The sequence below is a fragment of the Orbicella faveolata genome, unplaced genomic scaffold, assembly GCF_042242905.1.
Source record: "Orbicella faveolata isolate gen_17 unplaced genomic scaffold, um_ofav_v1 contig_24, whole genome shotgun sequence".
Classification (NCBI taxonomy): domain Eukaryota; kingdom Metazoa; phylum Cnidaria; class Anthozoa; order Scleractinia; family Merulinidae; genus Orbicella; species Orbicella faveolata.
The window spans coordinates 4,065,085-4,091,004 of NW_028301552.1; the positions used below are offsets into that span (position 1 = coordinate 4,065,085).

At 37.7% G+C, this 25,920-nt stretch overlaps 1 protein-coding gene across 2 annotated transcripts; it reads right to left on the reverse strand.

The window, feature by feature from the left end:
* Positions 1–1,488: 1,488 nt before the first annotated feature.
* Positions 1,489–25,717, reverse strand: LOC110042533 (protein PALS1-like). Of its 2 annotated transcripts, XM_089292053.1 has the most exons (24): positions 25,377–25,717; positions 25,173–25,243; positions 25,004–25,079; positions 20,732–20,829; positions 20,155–20,188; positions 18,779–18,895; positions 16,396–16,533; positions 15,040–15,163; positions 14,224–14,333; positions 13,907–13,964; positions 12,910–13,362; positions 12,352–12,494; positions 11,771–11,863; positions 10,281–10,361; positions 9,887–10,148; positions 8,719–9,008; positions 8,149–8,216; positions 7,980–8,032; positions 7,397–7,465; positions 7,112–7,198; positions 6,629–6,709; positions 5,790–5,992; positions 4,831–4,965; positions 1,489–4,406 (listed from the first exon to the last, which is right to left on the reverse strand). In XM_089292053.1, the coding sequence occupies exons 1-24, from the start codon at positions 25,485–25,487 to the stop codon at positions 4,212–4,214; spliced, it is 3,150 nt and encodes a 1,049-aa protein (XP_089148179.1). In that variant the 5' UTR covers positions 25,488–25,717; the 3' UTR covers positions 1,489–4,211. The 2 variants fall into 2 exon arrangements, with proteins under 2 accessions (XP_089148179.1, XP_089148180.1); XM_089292054.1 differs by lacking the exons at positions 18,779–18,895; positions 20,155–20,188; positions 20,732–20,829; ... (1 more) ...; positions 25,173–25,243; positions 25,377–25,717 and adding an exon at positions 17,359–17,452.
* Between the last annotated feature and the right edge of the window lie 203 nt (positions 25,718–25,920).

Below are 25,920 nucleotides of genomic sequence, written 5' to 3' on the forward strand. Positions count from 1 at the left end.
GTTTTACTCGCTGTTTTTACATTCGCTTCAGACCTTCCGTTCGAATATTGACCGCCGCCAGCATTCGCAAAAAATACGACTGTTTTGCAGTCTACACTTTTTCAGGTAAATTTTGCATACAGTCGACAAGGAGGCGGAGATGATTGACGTCCACCAAAACGTAGGTTTTGTCTTGACTCTTTTCGCGCTGGAGGTCGCGTGTGATTGATAACCGCTGTAAAGAAAGTCCACCTCGTTCCCGAGGAGGGGCCTGAGTCCTCAGCGGGGAGAGGTAATAGTTGAAAGAGTTGTCAGGAGAAGAAGAGGAGAAATAACTTAAGAAGCCTGATGGTGTAGCTGTGCACAGATCCGTAGCGTCATTTCTTATGGTTCCATTCTTTTGAGCAAGTAGCAACTAAGAATCTTCACCGACTGAGCTACACATGGATTTTTAAAGGCAGAATCAGGCGGGAAATGAATACGTGTAGAACCAGAAACCCCGGTTGGGGGCTACCTTTAAGGGGTAAAAAAAGGCGGGTTTGGTATCTGAGGGTGCTCAGCCTCAAAAGGTACACAGCGTACAGCGAGAGCCTTTGCGGCTCCTTTTAGGGTGTTGTGCCAAAAAAATATGACAGGAGATTAATTGCTGTTTTAGAATTGGCACCTCGACTTAAGGGGCGAAAACGTTTTCAAGCCACGCCAACAAAACAGGATCTTGGTACCACTTGCGGGTTCTTTTCAAAATTTCTGACGAGCACCCCCGTCCTTTTTATACTGGAGTTCCCCCCCCTCCCCCCTCGGGCCAGAAACCTCTGAAAGAACTAGACTACCGGCAATGGGTTATTGTTCTCGAAATCTTGTCGTACGCTAAGAAAAGAAGGAGACTTCTCACAGTCTGGACAGAACCCTTGCAGAGAGACTTGTGCCGGGCACTTGTGTTTATTCAGGCGCAATAGTTCGTATCTGCCTTCTTACCGAGAGATGCAGGCTAGCCAAATGGAAAGACCAAATCGATTAGTGCAGAATTGGTGACAATTTTTACTGTATGTTGTCACAATTCAGCTGACATAACATTGTTTGTAGGCGCATTGAGACTTTGACAAATACGCTTTGGTGAAAATATAATCTGATAGTAGCCACCTGTTAAGCGGCCAGTTAAAAAGTGCCAAAATTGTTGTCAATAAAATACTGTAAATAAAATCCTTATTAACCGACCACTCCTATTAAGCGGCCGCGGCCTCCCGAGGGTTTTCTATTGCCCTTAAACTAATAAAAACATTCAAACACCCGTGTAATGATGTCCTTACGTGGTTCCAAATCGCTCTTCAGCATGTTTGCATTTGAATAAATAAACTTTTCTAGTAAGCCTCGAGCTAATTATATAATTCTCAACGAACCCCTATTAAGCGGCCAACCCCTATTAAGAGGCCACCTCCCATTTCCCCAAGGGTGGTCGCTTAAAAGGGGTTCGACTGTATATATAGACCTCATGACAAGACACCAAGAAAGTTGTAATCACCCTGTCTTAATTTTATTTATTCCCATAAAATACATTGTTTACAGAATGAGCAATTCAGTAAATTTTAAGGACGAGTTGCACGGACAAGCTCGTCCCTTAATTTGCATTCGTACTTAACACTTTCAATTGCATACAATTCCAAAATCTAAAACTAATAACGGTATAACGTCATTGAAAGAATTAAATACCTTGACTCAGGAAGAATATAAAAATATTTGCTTCGAAATTATTAACAGCTATTTAAAAATTTACATGAGTTGACTGCTTTGGGATAAATCTTTGCTGAGGAATATTTCTGAGATTTCTAAATTGCCTGCGCACAATTCTCTGAAGTTCATTTGTTCTACTCTACACGGCCATTCTATAAGGTGAAGTCGGTAATCCGGCGCACAAAACGTATGTCTTTTTAAAAGATAGACTTCTCTTACATTGTAACTGCAGTCGTTTACAAAACTTACACGACACAAATATACTATGTATTTACAAAACCTAATTCTATGAATGACACAGACGTAAACGAGTACAAAAGGTATTAAATATTTAAAAACAAAAGCAACAAAAGGAAAAGCGGTAAATAGAAAAAAAAGCAATCTTCCGTAAATTTTCCGAAATTCCCTTTTAGCGTAAGTTTAGAGTCCACGATTTCTCAGTGATTGGCAAAAAGTGCGTGCAACGTGTTTTCACCAATCAGAAATCTTTTCAGGCAATCGGCGACAAAACAGAATTGGGATGCCGCGCTTACCAATTGTCAGGTGCCCTTGTTTCTCGAGTTCTGATTGGTTTGTTGCTCTATTCCCGGCATTCCCAGGAGCACCGAATGGGTTTGTCTAACGATGAAAATCACTGAAAACCCGCCATATTGCGAGTGGACGTAAACTCCAAAGGGGCTTCATATAAGCCAAGTATCAAACATACAAGCATGAAATTATACGTCGGTAGCAATATATATATTTTCATCCAATTGATTATCAACAGATATAACTGTTGATAAATGATAACGTTCTTGTCAAATACAAAAGTCACTGCACACAGAAAACGAATACTACAATTATCAGTCGAGCAAGACTGAAAGGAAATTTGGTAACCAGGTTTCAACGTTTAAATCGTGTTGTTGTCGCGGGCAAGTGGCTCCGTTTCCAGTGCCAACTCTTTGGTCTCTGACGTCGTCATTAGCAGCAAAGCGCGCGAAATTGTAGGAGACGATATTGTTACCATTGGAAACGAAGAAAGTTGTCCGTGGCAACACCGTAATTTTATGTCCAAAACTTCGCCACCAAAACTCCGTCGCGCCTTCTCAACGGATAATTGTAGTACCTTTAGCAGAAACGAGGTAATCCATACATTGAAACCTCGTATAAACAAAGCAGAGGGTTTCTTCAATACTCGCGAACAAAAGCAGTCCATGGCGAGATTTTTTTCAATAAAACAGCCGTTTTGTTGCACAAGGTTCGTTAAGCGGGGAAGCTCGTTGCATCCTTAAGTTCTTTGATTCAACGAGCTACGTCACATATCAGGCTTCAATATATGGGGAAGTTGTGACATCAAACCTGCCTCAAGGCATTCGACAACGACTAGGAGTTACTTCAAACTCTATTGGTCAAAAAAAAAAAAAAGAAGATCCGATTGTACATTCTATGTAAGCTATGTTGTCTTATACTTAACCTAGAAATAAAAACTTAGTTATAACCAAAACTTCCTACAAAAGTTGTTTCGCCCGAGAGTTGTTTTCTATATTGCTTTTTGCTTAGCCCGGGTGAGCGCCATTTGAAAACAAAAATAATACAAGGATACTATGAGTTAACTACTAATTTCATACAATCCAAATTTAAACAAAAATGTTCATTCGATTTGGAAGAAACATTGCTTGTTTGTACAGAACTCACTTGCAAGCAAAAACTGGAGTATAAAAAGTTATGATAAATGAACAGTTTTAATGACTAAAGATAAAGTCACTGAAAAACGTTTTATCACATGCCAAACTGGCTCATTACGAAAAGAAGTCATCTGATTGGTCCCGGACCGGTCCGATATGTCGTAACACTGACCGCCAAGCGGGAAAACTAATGGATTAATTTTTGCCGATTTGCCTTGGTAACATATTGCAGTGTTAACGTAGGAGGAAAGTGGCTAAGAAAAATAATCTCGTGCGCTTAATAACTATTTCGCCCATGTTTGCCGGGAATAGTCGGCAAAGGTGACTTGTAAATTAGAAAGAACAGTTATAAAGTTTACAAAACTGGTCTTTTTGGCCTGCATTAGGAAAATATTGGCCTTCTTCTCGTACGAAAGTTACGGGTTCCTGGGCCTCGCTCGATAACAAAAATAGAATTCAACCAATATTTTGCCAATACGGACCTCACTCTAGTTCGATATAAGATCTATAAAGGAATTAAACTGCTTGTTCAAAATAGAACCCTTACTCAGCCCTAATACTGTTCATATTCGGTTACATTTTCTCTTAATAAACAGCTTGTACAACTAAAAAATTATTTTGTAGGTAACTGATATTCATAAATGAATGGTTTAATTTTAGCCCATTCCAAGTCCTCAGCTCTCTTACCTCGAACCTTCCTTCTTGAAAAAATACCTTCTGCTGATTTTCTGTGTGAATTAAAAAAAAAAACTCGCTTCTTTCTGCAGTCCTATATTATAGGCCCTCTTCCAGAATAGAGAGATAATAATCCTATTGGTGATGTCCAGGTCTCGACTTTCTCTACAAGGCGCCACGGCCTTCATTTACCCAGAAGGCTGGTACCCACTGAGCCTCGGTATCAAGTTTATCGATGGCTGATCTCAACTCGTCAAAAGTTCTTTCCAAATCTGTATTCACAATTGTTTTATCGAAGTAATGTCCGTAAGTTTCTTCCACTTCTCTCGCTTTGTCCACCATTTCGCGTAACTCTGCGTCCTGAAAGTCAAGAAAACGCCGCCGTTCAGCTCTGCAATGTACTTGTTTAAGCTTGGAACAGTACTCTAAAGTTGATAAGTTTGCAGTTATTGACCAAAATTCCCACCGAGGGATGTCATGGAATGTGAAAGTACGTATCTCGAAACTACAGTTAGTGAATCCGTGACCTAAGGGGTCCGGTAGCAGCTCTCGTAAGTTCTCACATGAATGGCTGGAAACCCTTTGAGAGGACAATAGAACAAACAACAGAAACAATGTACCCTAGCCCTAGAACAATAACAGCTGCTAACAAACAAAAGAATTACAAGCTTATGAGACCTGATACACTGCACTTAAGCTACATTCGGGACAGCGCACATAAGTGAAAAAGTAGCGTTTTTATTGTGATTTAGCGCTAGTTACATGGCGGGTCAAGAACACTTACAGACATTTGTGCATTAGGTTGCGGATTAAATGGATCCACTTTTCCTCTTCTAAGGGTTAAAATTCTATCGTAAGATGGAGGCGAAATAAAAACCACGTAAGGTTTCACATCAGAAGCTTTAAGGATTTTCAGCGCCTGAAAAATAACAAACGCAAAAAAGCTCATAAAACTATTAACATTTTCAGCGTACATATGTACCATTCGCAAGCTCAAAATATCAACATGGTTTCTTTTGATATTATTTCTTGATAAAGTATTAACCATTATAAAGAGAAATGTAGCTATCGATCTCGGACGGCCACTGATTCAGCTCGCTTCATGTATTGTTAGTTTCAATAGTACTTATCAGTCGATTCTTTTTGTTCCCAGAAAAGCTCTTCTAGGGAAGGAATTTAGTGTGCTGGACGCTAACAGTTACCCTGCGAGCAGGCTCTCCTGTTTGGACCGCGAGCGACGAAACCGCGCGAGACACACGCGAGACGAGCCGGCGCGCGAAGCGTCATTGTTAAACTCGCTCGCGCGCCATAAACCAGTGCTTCATTGCGAAACCCAGGCACTAGAGCTCGCTCGCAGGCTAGCTGACAGTTGGAAATGAATATTTTCTTCATCACCAGTTAAACTCGAGATACAAATTAAGTAGGAACGCGAGCAAGAAAAAAATAGTATCACGTGAGGCGAGATGAAGAGATTGATACACCAGATTTTGATCACTGCTGCTGACTGCAATCAAATAGAATCATAACACTCAATACAATCCACAACATCAATCGCATTTCTTGCCGTTAGACGAATGCCCAACAGCGAAAACGTTTTCCGGCCATAGCTAGTGAAAATGATCAGTTCCTTAACCAATCGATTTTCAAGCGCGCCTCTCACAATTCCTGCCAGTGACAAACTCGAGAAACGAATGCTTTGAATTCTTTTTTTCAATTAAGACCATTACTTACTACTTATCATACCTCGCAATGAAGATTTAAAATACAGTATTTGCCAGAGTTGATCACTTTTCTTATGGAGTCCAGTGCTGTACCGTAAAAGTGACCCTCTAATTCCCCGTGTTCCACGAACTTATGGCCCACAATGTCTGCTTGAAACGTGGGTAGCGACACAAAAGTATAGTCTCTTTCATTTACCTCGTCTGGTCTCATCGGCCGGCTGGTGTCTGAAAGAAGCAGTGTGGAAGAATGTTTCAGTTAGTCTTATAATCTGCAGGTCGCGGGTTCAAGCCGTTTGGAGGCAGCGCGGCCGAGTGGTCAGTGCGTCGGACTCGTAATCCAGCGGTCCCGGATTCGAGTCCCGCTCTGACCACTACTAAGGTGGAGTTGTTTCACGGTAGCCCCGAGTTCAAATCCTCGGCCGCACTTTTAAATAGCCAAATGGTTTGCCTCAGACCAGTTGATTTCTAGCTTTCAAAAGGTGATTCAGACGCTCACATCTAGAGGTCAAGAAAAATTCGACAATTCATTTTAGTTCAGAATTCTTGGTATAGTTTGATGGTCAGCTCTAAAAGCTTTAATTTGATATGGGATTTCGGTATCTATAGTTTAAACCGGACGCGCTACATCGCTCGGACGCGAGACACCTCTTAAGGTATACGCTAGCTTTACATTCATTTGTAGCGCCAGTATTGTACCTCACTGGCAGACGGAACGAGGAACACAGAGATGAATAAATATACAAATGAATCACCTCAGTCCCGAACAAGAGACCGGCCAGTCACAATAACATGACTACAAGTTAATAAATCATTGAAAAACTTCTGGTGTAACATAATATCAGCTTGAAAGACATTACTTACGAGGTATCACTCCAGCGAAACGTTCTTGTGAAAAGAGAATCAGTTTCTGCCTCAACTCTTTCCGACCAACTCTGTCAGGTCCTGATGTACAAGAAAAATACAAAGTAGGTCGCCGGAGAAATATGAAAACGATGTTTAAACTCTGAAAATGCATCAAATGCTTTCCATGCACACTACGCAACAATCACCGGTCACTTTGGATTTGTGTTTGAGGAAACCTCGGTCAGAGAAATCACATGATTACCGTGACGTCATCGTTTTCGAAAAGCTCCGTTCTGCCCACACTCAACGCAAAGCCGGCGTTTTCAAATTCTACCGTTTTGAAGAGCGTTTTCGTGACGGATTAGTGTGAACGGTAGGCCTAACCGTAGAAATAAAGCTGCGCTTTCAAATTTCTCTGGCGTAGTGCTGGGTGACTTTACTTTTTTATTATCTATGATACAAAATGCAACAGTAATTTTATCATCGATGGTTTCTTCATACCTATAAGTACCACAGGCCGTTTTCTTTGTGGGTCTGGCCGTAAGAGCGCCACTTCTTCATATGTTAACACTTCATCGGCAACATACTCTGAGAAAACAACGAACCATGTTAAGATACTCAAAGGAACAAGCTTAAACCGCGGAATCCAAAGTGCAAATGGCTAGTGCTGTCATAAATTAAAGAATAAATTCTGCTTTTATAACTGAATTTAAATTTCCAGCGACCCAAACTTCCCTTAGATTTCCTGACGTTGCTGGAAGCCACCGTTATAGTTTAATTACCAACCTTCGTTATGTTTTGCGTTATAAAGAACTTTTTTCCTTCGCTTTCGCTTGAAACAAAGGCATCCTCTCTCTGAAAGAAAAAAACAAACAAACAAAACCACGACTGATTACTAAAGGCAAAAAGCTTCAATCAGTTTGGGATGTTCAAAGCCCTATCAAGCTAACCCAGGATCAAGGAGAATTTTGATTTCAGTTTTGTAACTTTTCGGTGAGGTTTGTTATTTATGTTGTTTGTCCTTCAGTTTTGAATTTGAATAATCTCAAACTACACAAAACCTTAACAGTGGGAATAACATTTTTATACAAGAAAAATAAATACTTTGGTTACATTTTAATCCTGGGTCAAGTTTAACCGGCTTTCCAACAACCCGGCTCAGTCCCCTGTAGGAGGACCTAACGGATGAGACAGTGACAATCGGATCTCCGACTATTGCGGCGTATGTCAACAGACAGAAATCCGATGCCGCCGATGGAAAAAATTGAACCAGACAAAACTTTCAGTCATGAGACCACACCATGTCAGAAGACAGATTTTGACAAAACACAAAAAACAACAACAACAAAAAAAACTACGGAATCCTTACTTTCTTTGTGGGTCGGTTCGGTTTCTCCAGTAGTTTTCTTCATGGATTCTTTCCTGTAAAAATAAAAAATCCACCGAGAACCTCTAAGAATATACCGTAAAACAGTGTAGCCTCCTAAAATATTTGAATACTAAAAATTCATTTGAATATTAAGATATTTCGAACTTACTGTTGTTGGAAGTGTTTCGATGGAACAAGTCCAGCTAACGTTCTTCCTTCCTCGCCTGCTCTCCACGCCTGAACATAAATTAAAAAACGTGGCGGTCAGCTTCACCCTGTCTACAACACCGCGGGAAGAGTGAAATAACAACTAAGATCAACCAAGAAAGGGAGTTTTACTACATCTAGCTAAATACCTTCCTCCCAGCCGAGAAAAGATAAACTACGAACAGCAGCTTATTTTCTTACTCTCCCAAACGTGACGCTAAACAAAGCGCGGAAGAAAAATTGCCACACGCGAGGGCGGGAAAGCACGCGCGAGCTCTCGCGGCTGCTCATGGTCCTCCTGGACCAAGCCAGAAAAAAAAAGATCACTTGTATGTAATCGAATTTACTGTAATCGGCAAAATCTGTAATATTTACAGTGTGTAACTCTATTCTTCAAGTTCGGTGTTCGTGATCTTCCTCGGTATTGACGATGATTTATCTACCTTGGCAACGTATTTTCTGGTTAAAAACGTGTCTTAAAGAATGACTGAATGAAAAATCCTGGCGAGACCTGAAGCCAAACAACACTAACCTGCCACCAGTTAGGATCCTCTTGTTTGACAACATGAAGAATATCGCCTCGTCTGAATGCTAGTCCCAGTTCTCTGCACGGTATCAAGTCATCCTCGTAAGGATGGTAGTCGAAGTGCGCGCGCACGTGTACTTCTCTGTCGGACGGGACGCGAGATCGATTGGCGGGATTGAGTACAAATGTTAGCGTCCCGTTCATGTCCGCCAGCAGCTCACAAACTTCCGCTACAGTTTTTCCTCGCATGTTTACTCCATTAATTTCAAGGACTTCGTCGCCTTCTTGAAGAAGACCTGAGAGATCACAAAAGGAAGTTACAGGGAGGAAGACGAAATCTCTCACCAACATTTACTTTCAGTTAATCGCTAGGGGAGCTGCATTATGAAGTAAGGTCAATACAGCACAGGGCCCGAGTTATCGTTAAACCCCTCCTTCCTCCTTGAAAGTTATCTCCTCCCCAAATCCGAGTCGCAATAACTTCTTCCGACAAAAAAATCCGGCCTTTTTAGAACTTGTTTTGCATTTCATGTCTTTAGAGAAATCCTTTTGAGTAAATATGAACCAACAGCCATAGGGTAGGTGCGAAAAAGTCACTGAACAGTCACAAGTCACGCCTTGTGACCTGCAACCTTTCCGTCACGCTAGGAAAATTCTTAGTAGCTTCTGTCATGTTACTAAGATGTCATTTCTTCTCTGAGAAGCTTTTTCCACTCACGTAAGCCACGTTCAGAAGTATGTTACTGAGTTTGAGCACGCATTGTAGTTACAGTAACGCAACGTCCACACTACGCCGAACAAAATTGGAAAACGGCGTTTTCACTCTGTAAACGCATCAAATGTTTTCCGTCCACACTACTCCGGAGAAATTCGAAAGCGCAACAATTAGCGGTCATTTTGGATTTGTGTTTGAGGAAAACTCGGTTAGGGAAATCACGTGACTATCGTGACGCCATCGTTTTCGAAAAGCTCCGTTTTCGACATGTTTTTCGTTCACACTAAAACACAAAGCCGACGTTTTCAAATTCCTTCGGTTTGAAGAGCGTTTTCGAAAAGCTCCGTTTTTGTGATGGATCAGTGTGAACGGTAGACCTAACAGTAGAAATAAAATTGCGATTTCAAATTCCTCCGGCGTAGTGAGGACGGAGCCTTAGGCAGGGAATGTTTTTCTCACCACACTTATCTGCGGCCCCGCCCTTGACGATTCGTCCAATCAGCACAGTGCCATTGTCATTTTTGACAGTAGCTCCCAGTGGCTCAGTTGCTTTGTCTATTCTCACAATCTTCACATTGTCGTCTTCCACGAGCGAATACTCGTCCGTGACTTGTTGAGGTTCCTGTGGCCCATGAGTTTCTTCGGCTTCAGCCTCTTGCTCGTCCTCATCACTGGGTAACGCCTCCCTAAATGCCAGTCTGTCGTGTGCCAGCAAAAGACCCTGAAATCACAAACAAACATGTAAACTGCTCGACAAACCCACATACAAAAGAAATGCACAGACCCTTCAGTGAAATAAAACGTGAACTTTATAAGTAATCTATGTTTTTGTCGGCAAAAATTATGAATTTACCTGAAAGTTTGGCGACTGTAATATTTGTATTAATTCTTCTGCGTCCCTCGAGTCTCTGGCCACTTCAAGGGAATGTCTCAACTGAAATGATATAAAGATGATGTAACTTTAGAGAAAAATCACCTTTCAAGTTGTTCTTGATGCCTGAAATGTCCCTAATAAGATCTAAGAATAAAGTGGGCTTCACAGTGTTTCAAAATCAACCAAAGAGTTTCTGCAGGAGCCCTTTTCACATTTCTGGTCAACAAAGTAGTGCTTAAAACAATAAAAAACATGTAAGATTATTTTAAAACTTTCGCACGAATAGAGTCAGATTGTACACTGGCGGCTTGACTTCACGCGCGAAAGTTTTTAAATAATCTTAATAATGTTTTTTATTGTTTTAAGCACTACTTTGTTAATTCTTTTACATACTTTTTACATATTTTTACTTCATTAATAATTTTCACACATTCTTACCTCTTTGTAGCTATATATATCTATGCAAATTTTACTTCTTACATCTTGCTTGATAATGACCGAAGAGCGGTCGAAACGTCGCAAACTTTTACCGTTTATTTTTATTGTCGTATGTGACAAAAACAACTTTATCTGATGAAACCAGCGCCAACAAAACGCCCGTCGTTTCGAGACTACTAGCTTCGTGGCTTCAGAAGGTACCGCTTTTCGCATGCTCTGTCAACAATGCGTAATCTTTCGCGAATGCACAGCTGGAGAAAACAGTTACTTTTAAAAAACTCTAGACAAAGTCATTGTGTAAAAATAAGTACAAGCGACAAATCCATTTGAGTAAAACAATAAAAACTGTTCACCCTGCTCGACTGGCGAGTTAAATTGTTTACACGCAGGTTTAGCGACGTTTCGCGTTCCACACGATAATAAAGGACTCGAATTCTGAGTTTGTCTGTCTCGATGAGGAAGTGATCGTTTATATCACTGAGTTTTGCTTTCAGTGCTCACCGTGGAAATAATTTTTTAAATGTTTGTCCCATCGACGACTGATGAAATAGGCACGTTGTGATTCGTTTTTTTTAGAAATCGTGAGCGTAAGACATAATGGATTGGCACGGTTATGCAAGTGTTTATAACATTGGACCGAAAGCTATGCTGTTCGTTCGTTAAAAGTCCTTAGATGTAAACCCGTTAGACAACCGTTAAACGGCTTCAGTCATCCGTTAGAACAAACTGTGCAACCGTTAGAACGTGTTCTTCATCCGTTAGGCATACTTAGTTAGCCGTTAGAACGTTAGGAGAGAGCGTTAGAACGCTTTGATCATCCGTTAGGCACAATTAGATAACCGTTAGAACGTTAGGACAAAACGTTAGAATGTTGTGAAGGCCGTTAACTATCCGTTAGCTATCCGTCCGTTAGCGGCCGTTTAACGGATAAGCGTTGAGGTACGTTTTCCCGGTCACAAATTTTCATTAACTTACTTACAGCATGCATGTCAGTCAGCAGGAAGAAAAAATATTTTGATGAAACTTATCACCTGAGAGGAGAGATGTTGTGAATTTGTTGCAACAGGTCTGACAGCACTCGGTCCTCTTCCTGATCTCTCCAGTTCAATCATTTTTGTGTAAACCTAAAAACAACCATAAAATGTACAAAAATCAGCATCATCCATGTCATTATTGCACATTTCAATGATATGTACGCTCTGAGGGTAAAGGCTCAAACAAAGTTTTGTTCTATGCTGAAGTTTGCATGTAAATGAAATTCACAGTTCCAAAAGTTCACATCTATGGCTTGTTGGTGGATCTTGATTCATCTCGTCCCAGGATTCAGAATTACAATTGACAACACGATAAAATGCAACTATTAGATCCATTGTGAACACTGGAGTTGAGATGCAATTTAAAGACACAATAATGGTGTGTTTATAAACATCTCATTATTTGATTTACTACATGGACTCAGGGTGTTTCAGTCAAATACACCACAAGTGGTACATAACAATGCATGTAAAATGAATGGGTAAAACTAAGATTTTGCTCAGACTTTCTAAACACACAACTGTTTTACACAGTAGTTTGTTTGGGATAATGTTCAGTGAAAAAGTTACACACTTACTTTAGTGGCATCTTGAAAATCTTTCTGCTCAAATAGATTCTCGACAAATGAGAGATCTTCCCTTTCAGAACCACTTTGAAGCTTTGACTTTACTTCACTCATGTAGGGAAACAGCAATTCTTTCTCAGCTTCTCCTGAAAACACTTTAACAACAACATATTATTAGCAAAAATATTTCTAAAAGATTATGACAGGACCTGAAATTTAGAAGTAGACCCGCAAAAAAGGCAAGAAAAAAAATAAACCCAAAATGGGCAGAAACAAAAATTTCTTGCTTTTGTCATCCATACTCTTGTATCATATTTTATCATGGGTCTTCAGCTATCTTCTCAGTGACAATATGCTTTTACATGCAAACCAGAACTAAAAAAAATGAAATAATTCACCCTGAAAAACACAATTAATGTGTGTTTTGTGACACAACAACCAGCTGTATATTGCCTTTCACCTTGTCTCCAATTCCCTCCCCTTCTCCCCAACCCCAGGGAGACAAGAGACGAGGGAGACCCTGGGAATGACATTATGCTTTGACATCAACATAATCAAGGATACACCTACCAGGTTGTTCTTCATCATTGTCAGTATCGTAAGCTTCATTCTGAAGAGCATAAGTATCATCGTCATCATCATCATCATCATCATCATCATCGACATCTACATCAGCTTCAATAGTATCCAACTTTGTCAAGTCAAACAGTGGAGTAGACAATGACTTGTGCTTTTGCAAGTTTGATTGTGCTAAATTCTTCCCAGATATTCCAAAGTTTTTATTTCCAATGTCTTTATTCCATCCAGGGCTGGTGGGAGAAACAACACCAATGTCGCCGTTTCCGTAAAACTCGTGACTGTTGTGTGATCCTTCAGATTCCGCATCTGAATTGTAATATTGGAACTGAGGATCATTCTCATGTTCATTCATGATTTTTTGCAGTTTGTTTCTTGTGTTAGTGTCCACCTGTCCAGCATAGTCACCATTGAGTCCATTATGGTTGCCTGTTCCATTGTTAAGCCCTGCAAGACAAATAAGAAGTGACCACCTGCCATCACGCCTTAAGTGGACCCCTCCCAGTCTCTATAGATGGTGACCTGGGGCTCTAACACAACTGTTGGAGCACACGGCAGGAATGATTGGGAAGTAAGGGGCTAATGAATGTATTCACTTCAATTCTTACACAACATAATCCTGCATAGGAAAAAACAGATGACGGCTGTACATTTTACTACAATACCTTGCAAACCTGACACAGCCCTATTTTTGCAACATTTGTCCCTGTGCTAATGACATGGTCTATGCTTGGTATTAGAAGATGTTAGAACTTTTCTGTACATTTTAATGAGCATTGTTAAAGGTTTCATGTGCTAAGAATAATGTGTAAATGTACCAGTCACCATTTTTTTTTGTATCAAGTTCAGAGTAAAAAAAAAGGCAAACACAGGTAAGCACTGCAGCTTAACTAATGAGGTAAATTTCAAGACTATCAGGTCTCAAAAGTGATTTAATAAGCAAGAGTGAATTAACCCCTCTTTTACAGCATTAAAAGTCAATTTTACTGACCTTGCAAAAATTTTCTTCCTCTTCTCACTTTAAGAGCAATAACTCTGTTTCGTAAACACTGAAAGAGATAAACATTCCATTTTTCTTTTCTTACAATGACTTACAACAGTAAAAAGCTAACAACAATGGAAATCATTTGCATGAAAACAAGATGAAAACTAAAAAGAATTATAAAAAAACTGCAATTGAACTTGAACAGTTTGTGCATTTTACATTGTTGAAATACTTTTCATCAAGTTACATGTATTAAGCATCTTCTGTGTGCAAAGTAACTATTAATAACTCTTTTACTGTGTTGTTGCACAAAAATGACTTACTTTGTGAATACTCAAAATGACTTCAGTGTGGGAAAGGTTAGTGACACGTTCACCATTCACTTCCAGTATTTCATCATTGACCAGAAGGCCAGTCTTGGCAGCAGGAGAGTCTACGACACATCACAAATTTTGTTGTTAGGACTCTATTTAAGCATCAAGATAGAATACAGTACATGGGCACATGCAGATACAGAAATTCATTTCCCTTCAAGTCCTCAACTTGATATCTCACAAACGTTTCCAAACTTTTCCAAAAATTTCCAAAGATTTTTGTAGATAACCAAAGATTGCTGAATCCTTCCCATGAAAATTCGAAGATGTTTCCATCATACACTAACAAATCTAAGCACAGTTAAAGGGTAAAACATGATATCAAACATAACAACACTGATATCATCACAGTGAAATTATTGCAATTTTACACAATGTTAAATTACTCATGAATGTATGTTTGTTTGCTCTTTTTAATCAGGGTTACACTGACTGAGGTAAATCTACCATAACATTTTTTTATTTTTTTTTATTTTTATTTTTTTTCAACATTTTGGGTTATAATACATACAATACAACACAAGACATAACACTAGTTACAATACTTACAATACGTCATAACTACAATAGATTACATACAACAAATTATAATTACTAATCGTAGCCTAATTATACCTAAAGAATATACAATGCGTTGTTTACAATAGTGCAGCTACCCAAATACAGAAAAAAAAAAAAAAAAAAAAAAAAAAAAATCTACCATAACATGGCACAACCTACGTAGGTAGCACAACTAAACAAAATGGACATATCATTAAAATTCACCTTTAGAAATTTCATCAATTCGTGGGGGAAATCCTTCATCCACTCCCCCCATGACAGAAAAACCAAATCGTTTTTCATCTCCAAGTATCCTGACATTAACGGAAAACTCAACTGCTTCATCTCCCTGTGAGACAAAAATAAAGATGGTTAATTAAAAGATCTGTTACAATCCAAGGGATCCCAACATGACAGCTGGCTGCCCCATACTGATGGTCATATCTCCAGTTTTATTGGCATGAACTGTGTATGAGTTCTTATTCCTCTAAATGGTATGTTTCTCCATCACAGTTTCTACTGCAGTCTTGGTTCAGGTCCCCTGTGGCTAACAGTTCCAGGGGCCTCCATTTTCTCACCTTCTTGGTTGAGAAAGGCACTGTTAGAATAGCGTCTGGGCTTAAACCCAGGCTACCCTTCTCTTTGAAGTCCAGCACTGTAAAGTTGGGTGCTTTCTATCTGATTATAAACCCTCAGGTTTAAATTTGTGGAAATTTTCAGTGTAAATAGAACTTTCTGAAATTTCTGTAAAAGAGGTCAACCACACAAGTACACCCAAATTCTTGAAAATTTCTTATGGTGAATTTCTGTTGCACTTGATTTTCCAGCCAATATTGCAGGAATTTTTGGTTGAATGGTTCCCAGTTCAAAATTTAACAATTTATAGATCTTCCAGAAACTTTTCAAGGAAATTTCTGTACCGTTTTCCCTAAATTTCCAAAAATTTTGTTTTAATGGAAAATGCCCTTGTCTCTTGACACAGAATCATGCAAAAAGTTTATAAATTTAAATGCTCCTCATTGTTCATGATATGTCCTGTATAGCAGTATACTGGATGTGATCAGATCTTTTATTAAATGTCTGAACAGACAAAGCTTTCCTCATTCCAAACTGAATCCATCTTATGAAAGTGAAACATTTTTGGCTGCTATGCACAACCAGAGAACACAGCTGACACTCACTACACGCCCATTCCATGTCTTTGAAGATGGATGTGACAAGAGATGCAGGCTGTTTTCTTTTACCAGGCCAAGCTACAGTACCACTCAGAAATAAACAAACATTGCACACTATACCTTTTTTAACAAACCCTGATTGCGAAGGAAATGGCCCGCGCATTTTCTCCAAGGTGTTAGGTACAGTGTTTGTACACGCATTTTCTTTAACATGTTTGCCTTTGTCATTCATAACCAATATTTCTCTTGTAGTGCATTGTTATGGCAAACAAAACACAAGTCCAGCTCAAACAAATGCACAATTAGTAAGAGAAATTCAAATCAAAACACAGTGAATTAACAAGCGCAGCTGAAAAATATTTACATGCATTACAGAAATTTATTATATAGTTATAGCAGGACATACATTGGTCAGCATGTTGTCAGCATAGCCATTTGTAAGATGCATTGGTGCTGAGTCCTCTTGCGGTACTCCCCCATTTATGTGAGGGCCACCATCCATTCTTCTGTAAGAAAAATCATTGCCAGGGGGTCTTGCAGTTGGCTGAAAAAAAAAATGGATCTGTTAGTATAACATGTCAACTGAAGACAGTCCAGTATCAGTGACTAGTCAGCAAAAATTTATGGTTTTCCCTTTCTGCAGGCACTTGGGAACCCTTTGCATTTACCTATGATTTCACTAACAAATAACCCCAAAGGTGTTTGAAGAATGCTTCAGTAGGTGACTTTTGGACCTTTTCCCAAATATTCTTACATCAATATTTTTCTGTGAAGCAAAATACTACGTTTAAGGATAATTAAATAGTGATTTAAATTAAATGTAGTTACAAATGTAGTTGCAAATGAGAAACATTAAAGGGGTGCTTCAATTTTACCTTTAGAGATTTAAAACAGACTGACAATAATAATTGTTGTAGATATCAAATTATTTGATATCTAAGTTCATCTAGTGTGAGTAACCTGTCTGGAGTGACCATCTGAGTGATGGAGTTCTGAAAAGAACCATTACAGATGACTGTTTAAAAAACCTGAGAGGAAGTCATCAGCACCTAATGAACTTCCATGTGAAGGAAAAGTCACAATAAAACACAACACTGTATATATGTATGTAACGGGAATACAATACAAATTCATACCTAAACAATTTAGAAACATGATTGTTCTGACTATGTCATTATGCTTTAGAATTGTTTACTATTGTTCCACATGATCAGTTATAAGTACAATGGTGAAGACAGAAAGCTATTTACAACTGCTGATAGTACTGGAGTGGAACATTTCATGGATGAGGTATAAGATCTGTTGTATTCAACATCGAAAAGATAACAAATATTGGAACATGTTCACCACAAGATGTATTCACACTCACAACAACCATGTTCTTTATTGCCTCAGAACTTGCTCCTTTTGTGTTGTTAAGAAATCATTTCTAATCAATCAACGAAAGCATGGCCAAAACATAATGGAAAAGAATGATAGAAGGTGCCTGCTAAATTGATGGTACAATATAGCGGATTAACTTTACACAGGAAGGAATGTATGGCAAACAAAAGGTTCCACTTGCAGCTAACATCACAAAACTATTGCAAAACATCAGCAATGGCACTTTGTGATTTGCATGTTGTATGTACTGAGAACAAAAATGCTGCAAATGTTGGTTTAACACCACTGACCTTTATGATACATAACAAAAGCAAACATTAGTGAAACATTCCAAAAAATCCCAGATAAATGTGTCATCAATTTGTACAGGAAAATGAAAAACAATCAGATATTGAAATGACCAAAAGTCATCTGTATTATTTTGATAGTGAAACTGCAAGTAGTGAATAACGTCAGGGAAACACTACCAAGTCATGACACAATACAGTACTTAATATTTCGTAAGAAAAGCAATATCTCCAGAAATACTGTTTTCACTCTTTTGATTACAGACAGCTGAAATTGTGTTTTCAAAACATTAACTTAACTTAGAATTAGGGTTAGGTTAGCTGACTTTCACAGTCAAACAAAGTTACAGGAAGGTTTAAAAATAGCTGATATTTATGCAACATGGCAAATTCATATAATTTCGTGCAGAGTTTAAAATTGACAGCCATATGACATGCACAATGTTATACATAGAACATGTGCAATGTGAAAGTGCTGCTTGGCATACATTTACATAATTAATGTGCTTTCATTTTCTCCCATTGTTTTAGTAAAAAGCAGACTAAAAAGTTGGAACTTCCTTGAAGTGTACAATGAACAGTTTCATATGAAAGTACACTGCATGCAGTGTTTTTACAGACCAGCACACACTCTACCAGAAGTCACATAAATAATTGGTGTAAGTTATAACTTGAACCAACCCTGACTAACAAAATAGAGAACACAGCATGACAATGCACTACAGTTGGAGGCACAATTATGTATATTTTCAGGTTTGAGTGGTTGACAAATTTTACATTGGTTGTGTTTTTTTCTCTGAGTTTGCGTTGATACATGCATTTTGAAAATATATAACTTAGCTAGATGCTGAATGTGCTATATCCAGTCTGATGTTATGCATGAGTTACCCACTGTTTGGCCAATCAAACACCTAAATAGTCTTTGAGGCAGTAAAGTCAAAATTATCAACACTGTTAAATCAAACAAGGGATAACATTGGCTTTGTCGCACAACACTGTGTTACCAAGCTATTCTGACTCTTTAAGAAAGCTGGAGTTGCTAAAAAATAATCTTGAAGTACATATTAATTACATGTTGTTCCATCAGTTGATGTTTTGTCTGGTTATAGAGTCACATACCTTCACAATTATTGTGCCATCACTCTCCCTTTGAAAGTTACTGATGTCTAGCTTTGGCCCTCTATAGTAAGACATGCCTTGAATGGTGCAGCCTAGCCAGTACAAAGTGCTTACAACCTATAAATAAATATTTATTCAACGTCACAATCTAGTGCTAAAGTAAAGTACAAATTACAACACAGGAATATAAATAATGTCAAGACAAGCTTGCATAGGTTTAACATATGCTCAAAAGGAAGATTTTGGGTAAGAAATCATCTCTACATTGCAAGGCTGTGGTTCAGAACAAAAAAAGACTAAGGGAGATTGTGCGTTTATAGTTGCAGCCCCAGTCTTGTGGAACAGCCTTCCTCTGTCAGTAAGGCAAGCTGGGAACAGTGACATTTTTATGCATTCAGTCAAGACGTATTTATTCTATAAGGCCTTTCAGCTTAAGGTTACTTCAAACCTTTGCGGGTGTCTTCCAGAAAAAAGTTCATACGCGTGCTGTTTTCAAGGAAACCTCCACAAACTATATATCAACAGAAAGCTTATAAAATTTAAAATTCGGTAAAATTATGTTTTGTTTTGGATTTTGCTTTCCAAAGTTGGCAGACGCCGTCAACTCCAAAATGACTGACTGACATTCCAGTGAATTAATTGGGTATTAAATGAGATCGTTCCTGCAAAATAACTGTGCAGTGTTAATCACAAAGCCTCAATCTCCAAAACTGTGTCAGCATTTTCTTTTATTTCTATTGGTTATCTTTTTATAGATCTGTCAAGTTTGACTATCGAAAAATTTGCGTAACCTGTTGCATTAAAGGCCGCCATGAGGAAAGTATTTAAAATAAAGGAATTCGCCGACACCCTTTTGTTCCATATCTATCAGTGAATGTTCTGACCAAATTTCATGGAAAACCGTCAAATCTGCATACCCTTTTAATTCCTTTAAAGAGAAGGGATTCTCTCAAAAAACGAGTGCGAGTTTTCGCCTTCTAAAGATTCATAAACATATCACGCCTTCACAGAGGAATGTTTTAACTTGAAAAGCCATGAGCCAATGAAATAACAGAACCCCTTGCGTTCACAGTATGCAAACTTGAGCTTCGCGGATTTGATTTTAATTTTCTCGACCAAAAAAAAAAAAGCAATGTAGCCCCACGAAGGTTTGAAGTAACCTTAATTGTTAAATTTAAGATAGGATTTTAGATCTTAATTATAACGATTAGTTGGTAGTTTTACTCTCAACTTGTCACTTACGAGTATGAATTTATAATGCTAACTGTAATGCGTTTTTGATTAGTTTCATAGAAAAAGTGCAATATATTATAAGTAATACATATTATTGTACATTTAATACAATTCTGAATATACACATTAAACAGCCTGCTCACCTTTTGCACAACTTCATCATCTGATTTATAGTTGCTAAATACAAAAAAGAAATCAAACCTTAACAAATGAGAGCAAAAACAAAATGGTTGTTTTCATTCCCACAAAACACAAGTCAGATCTTATTAATGCTGAACAGGGGAAAATTGTAAATACATGTATTCATGACTACCTTTGAACCAAAAAATTGTCCTCAAATTAAACGGATTGCTTCAAAATGAGAAAATGTCTAAGTGTGTTTTCTTTGGGCCAAAAAAGGTGGCTGTAAATAGCAGTGCGATTGTCAGGAGAGGTACCACTATAGACAATTACAATCCAGATTGTAGGAAAAATTAAGAGGATAGCACCACATATAAAGTGCTAGCCTAAAGTGGTTCGATGTAACTCCCTCACTCCAAGATATAAACACTGTATACAACCTACAATCTCCCACTGTACACTGATGGAAGGCTAATGCTCATAACACCAGATTTAAACCAATATCATTATGCCACATAATTTTATGTACAAAAACCTATCTACTAGATATATAATTTTCAAACTTCACTCAGTTAATATTAATAAATCAATAGTACTCACATCACATTATCTCCTGCTTCTAAATCTTGTGGATCAAAAAGCTGCCAGGCGCTGAGACCAAGATCAGCACAAACACTCAAAAACTTTTTCAAGTTTATCTAGAAACAAAACAAAACACGATGACTAAATTCATAGGCAAACTAATCGGACAGAATTCATTTTCTATCATGTTCCACTCTTAAACAGGAACTCTGCCCATTTATAATATCATTAATAAAAATTAATGTTGCCCCAATTTTGCAAAAAAAAAAAAAAAATGACGTAATGCACTTTGACTGAACAGGATTTCAATGTAAAGTTTACAGTGTAAAGATGTATCAAAACTCTCCTTTCTGTGTTTCATTTTAGACATTTTCCTTGACATGATGTGTGGTCATAATTTTGTATTCAGGTGAAACATTTTCCATAGGTAACCAGATCCCTCAATCTTATCACTCACTGGAGATTTAATTAGCAGAGGAAAGTTAGAATGATATCAATCAGTTCTGGGAATTAATGACTTTAAGACCAACACAATGACAAGTCAGAGTTAACAGAATAAAAAAAGGACAGTTTTACAGTTTTTAACAGAAGCATATCACCTAGTCAAGGTGATATGCTTCTGTTTTTAAACCTCGTCATCTCTCATCAGTACATGGTCAAATGAAATGTGATTTCACAATAGTTCACATTCTCATCTGATCCGTCCTTTTCATAAAATTCAAAGTTTAAGTTAATAAACTTAAGCTAAGGCACTGAAGCTCTGTACCTCAAATTACTGTATGTACATGTAACTCGCCATCATTTTGAAGTTATTGTAAGTCACTAGACTGCAGTGAGCATGGGTCAAAGGTGGGTTTTAAATACCGTAATAGACAAGTACAATGATGACAATATAAACTAACTTCCTGTATAAAGATAATCTGTTTATCTTAATTCAATTAGTTCTTCTTAATTATGAACTTTCTTGGATTAGAGAAAGCTTTTCAATCTGGGTAAACTGAGGCTCAAAGATCTCCTGTAATCTCTTAGGACAGACCTCACATGGTTTTGGAGTGTGTAACTGATATAAATTACTGTGTATTGTCAACATATTTGCATTATCATAATGTCTGAACTGGCCAAACCACTGCAGATACCACTTAAAGGATCAATATCGGCATCTGGGAACTCAAGCTCGATTACCAGTTATCCAATATGAATAACAATTCAAGTATGATATGGTATCAAGCTTGTAAATAACCTGGCACCATTAAAGCAATCAAGAGGTAATGTCCATAAACTAATGGAAGTTAATTGTTGAATGAAAACTGACTTTTGCAAAACAAGTCAGAAAACATTTTGCCAACCAGTATTTAATTAGTATATAATATTCAACATGAGCATTTAAAGCTGCATTTCCTTGTTAAAAAAACAGATTATTGGAGATAATGATGATGATTTCTATGTATTCATGTTTACACTGTCTAAATTAAACACCTACACGTATCTTAAGAATCACAAAACATTTTCCAAGTTTCTATCACGTTTTAGTATACATCCACTAGTGTTCTATCATGAATGCTATTCTCTGATTGGCTACGCTACTCACTATCTATTTTGTTTTAAAGAGGGAGTAGCGTGGCAGCATTATGTGCTTGCTAACAAACAGGTGGCCACTTCTTTGCATGTTTGAAGTATCTGTGAAGACGATTTAGATAAAAGTGTGAACAAATAGTAGATTTGTACCAGTTAAAAACAGCTGGATTATGAGCTCAAGATTTCTAGATGCATAATAGTTGACTTGGCCTGCACCAGCCCTCGTCAACTATCACATGATCAAAATCTCATAATCTGATAGTTGAATCACATACTATTTATCTGCTGCTTCATCATTAATAGTGCAAACTGTTTCATATTCTATTTCTATGATGTGAAAATAAACCTTAGAAAATAATTAAAAACAAATCTCCTGAAATTTTCTGTCATAGTCTCACAAAGACATAAATTACATTATAGCATGCAGCAATAATAAATATTATCATACTTCTATTTCCATCTCTTACAGCCTAATTTCTTTAATGGGAAAAATGGTAAATGGTAATAATGATTTCTACCTCACATAATATCTTTAATGGATAGAACAGTAATCATTAAAGAAACTCAAGTTCTGCCAGACAACAATACATAACAATAGAAATATTATAAAACATTATTCAATTCTTCAGTAACAGTTTAATTGTATTAGTGTTGTTAGGTCATGTCTATCAAGCTAGATACCCACAGGGTAACAAAGACCAACATTTCTGGAAGAGTTTCTCTCTTAAAAATGATTACTGTCTAATAAAAAATGATCAGCACAATTTTGGGGGAGGGGGTATTTTTAAATTATTTATATACATGTCAGTTTATTGTAGCCTTTATCTTGATAAATATTCATTACTAGAAGAAGGAATGAAGGGCAGCACTGAAAATATGAGCTTTTAAAAAGTTCAGTAAAACTATTCAAAATGTAATTATTTCTGATTAGACTCCACAAGCTTGGTTGAAAAAAGATCGGGAGCTAGCACAAACTTAAAAAAGCTTTATCACTAGAGTAACTATTGAAGGTTTTAGGAACATTGATTATATCGCCAAGAGATATCTATGCCATACTCTCCTTTAATATCAAAAGCCTTCATGTTACACTGTACTTTGCAACCATACATATAGTGTAGATAGACTGAATTGCCTGATTGAATAACAGAGAATTTCAAAATCACTATTATAAATTTTTAAAAATGTGTGAAATACAGTATATTGTTGTGTATTAGTCCTCCAAAAAATAGCACACCACCTCAAGGTTTCGGAATAAAAAAGATTTAACGTAAGGCCAAAAACAAAACAGTTGTCTCAAGTGATAAATAACACAAGTTTATTTGGTTAACACTTTTTAATTCAAAATAGCACCTTATGGTACATTTTTCTTTTTTTCGTACTTAACACTTAACCTTGTTAAGAATTTGGCACAATTTTCTCTGGAAAATTTTAATTATTTATAAAAGTTTTCTTATCATTTTTTTTCCTCTAGCCAATATTCAAGCAGAACCACAGGCAATAAAAAAAAAAGAAAAACTACTAAAATATTGTAAAGATTCACAGTTCAACAAAATTAGCTTATTATAGTAACGTGGAGTGAGAGTATTAGGCCATAAACAAGGTTTTAACAGACATGATACGTTGTTTTGCTGAGAGAAATGGATAAAATAATCGAAGTATAAAATTATTATCTGATTGAATGATAAAGCATCTCCAACATTGATGTCTGAAATATGCACTCAGCTGACCAAAAACTGGCGACAACCACATATTTTCGGATTTAAAGCGATTAAAGTAGCAGCCGGTCACGAAAATTTTTCTCATTACCACGGTACGCCAGCAACAGAAACCAAGAAACATGTCAATTTCTGAGGAATAATCGATCGTGGCAATAATAAAGGTTTCGTAAGCTACCGTATTGTGCCTTTGAGCCCCTGTAGCTTTGAAACTTAACTAAAACATAGGTTAATTAAGCTTAAATAAAATCATCGTTTCGAGGCATTGGATTTCTGTCAACAAATGCAAATTAAGCGTATATGCCCAAGAGTTGAATTGTGTGATTCTTCACGAATACGAAACCTTACACATTGCAAAAATATATTCCACGTATATTTAGGATCTAGCAAATGAAATCTTAAGAATCAACATAAACGAACAAGTGGCTGACCTTTTAGATTCACCTTGGAACTAAGCATAACTTCGAAACGATTGCGTTTCTTACTGGCATTTTTCGTATGATGACAAAACGTACAATGGCGCTTCAGGATGATATCAACTAGTTTCCGGTTGCAACGACCGAATTTCACACCATTAAGCGTGGCAAATGACCTTGTCTACAACTTGAAATGTCGAAAAATTTCGCAGTAGACAAATATGCGATCTTAATTACAACAAGGAATTAAATTTTGTTGACTAAAATGAACGCTAACTGTGCGTAAACTCGTTCCTATCTTAATGACGTGTATTCGACCGTAGGGCTGGTCACGTATGTACACAACTTGAGGCATGGCTCGAAGAAACAACTGTGAACCTCGAATTCTATTTCAACCGCATATCTTTCCACTGCAGACATTGATTACACATCAACCGCTCCACCACAACGGCGAGGCACTACAAAATGCTAACAACCACATTTGTAACCACCTTCAACGATATGAAAAGAACGATAGGGGTTCGAAATGCATCTTCGTTGGGAAACAAAGCTTAGCTAACAAAAATAGCGGTGTTTTTCAATACCTGAGATTCCTGAGGGCTTGGATTTTCGATGACATCTTGAATTATCTCTGAATCTGGTTGTATTCGCTTCACAAGACTGCAGATCGAGAACAAATATAAGCTTGTGAGGCGAGTGGTATGTACAGCGATGACTAATCCGTAAACCAAGGCATTCTTTTACCCTACTTACTAGCACAACAGAACGCCGTCTTGCAGAGATTCTATGAATCGTGATGAACTAAACGACTGTCCGGTAGCCTCCTGGATAAAATTAAAGATATCAAAGTGAATTAATGCCTGCCGTTTAGGCGGCTGTCCACGACTATGCCACAAACAGAAACGACACAGTTCACAGGGTTGTTGAAAACTGACACTTAATGTCTGATGATCATACCTCAATCCATTGTTGAATGATCTGCTGGGCCGTATCTGATTTCAACGAAGAATCGAAACCCTCTTCGTCGACTCCACCATCAGTTCCATAAGCTTTATTTTTGTGAACCATGTCGCCGATTTCCGACACGGGTCACATATTCTCATAAGAGACGACCCTTTTCTCTACGAAAAAAGCGAGAGCTCTGAGCCCTATGGCAATTCAAAACATTGTCGACTCTTTGACATTTCCTTACAACATTTCGTAATCTCTTGTGCTGTCGATGGAACTCTGACATAGATCAAATACTTCGCATTCACTCCGTATCAGCAGCCGACTATGGCAGCCATTGAGGAATTTACAAGACGAAAGCTGATTGGTCGAGCGACAAGGAGGAAAGTACAAACTGTTTACATGCATAACTTTGGCGCAGAAAAACTTGTCCAAATAAAACGCTGTTTGCGTTGCTATTAATTCAAAATCTCTATCTTTGTGTGAGGTCAAATTCATTCAACAACCTCAGTTATATTTTTGGCATAGATTGTGTACGTTTTTACTAGGGTTT

What these genes read in the sequence shown, in the direction of transcription:
- LOC110042533 (XM_089292053.1), bottom strand. Translation starts at nt 25,487, where the DNA reads ATGGTTCACAAAAATAAAGCTTATGGAACTGATGGTGGAGTCGACGAA. An exon ending in ATGATGAAGTTGTGCAAAAG is followed by an intron (nt 18,896 to 20,154) that starts GTGAGCAGGCTG and finishes ATTTATTTATAG; the next exon opens with GTTGTAAGCACTTTGTACTG. An exon ending in TTTCGCTGGAGTGATACCTC is followed by an intron (nt 5,993 to 6,628) that starts GTAAGTAATGTC and finishes TGCTTCTTTCAG; the next exon opens with ACACCAGCCGGCCGATGAGA.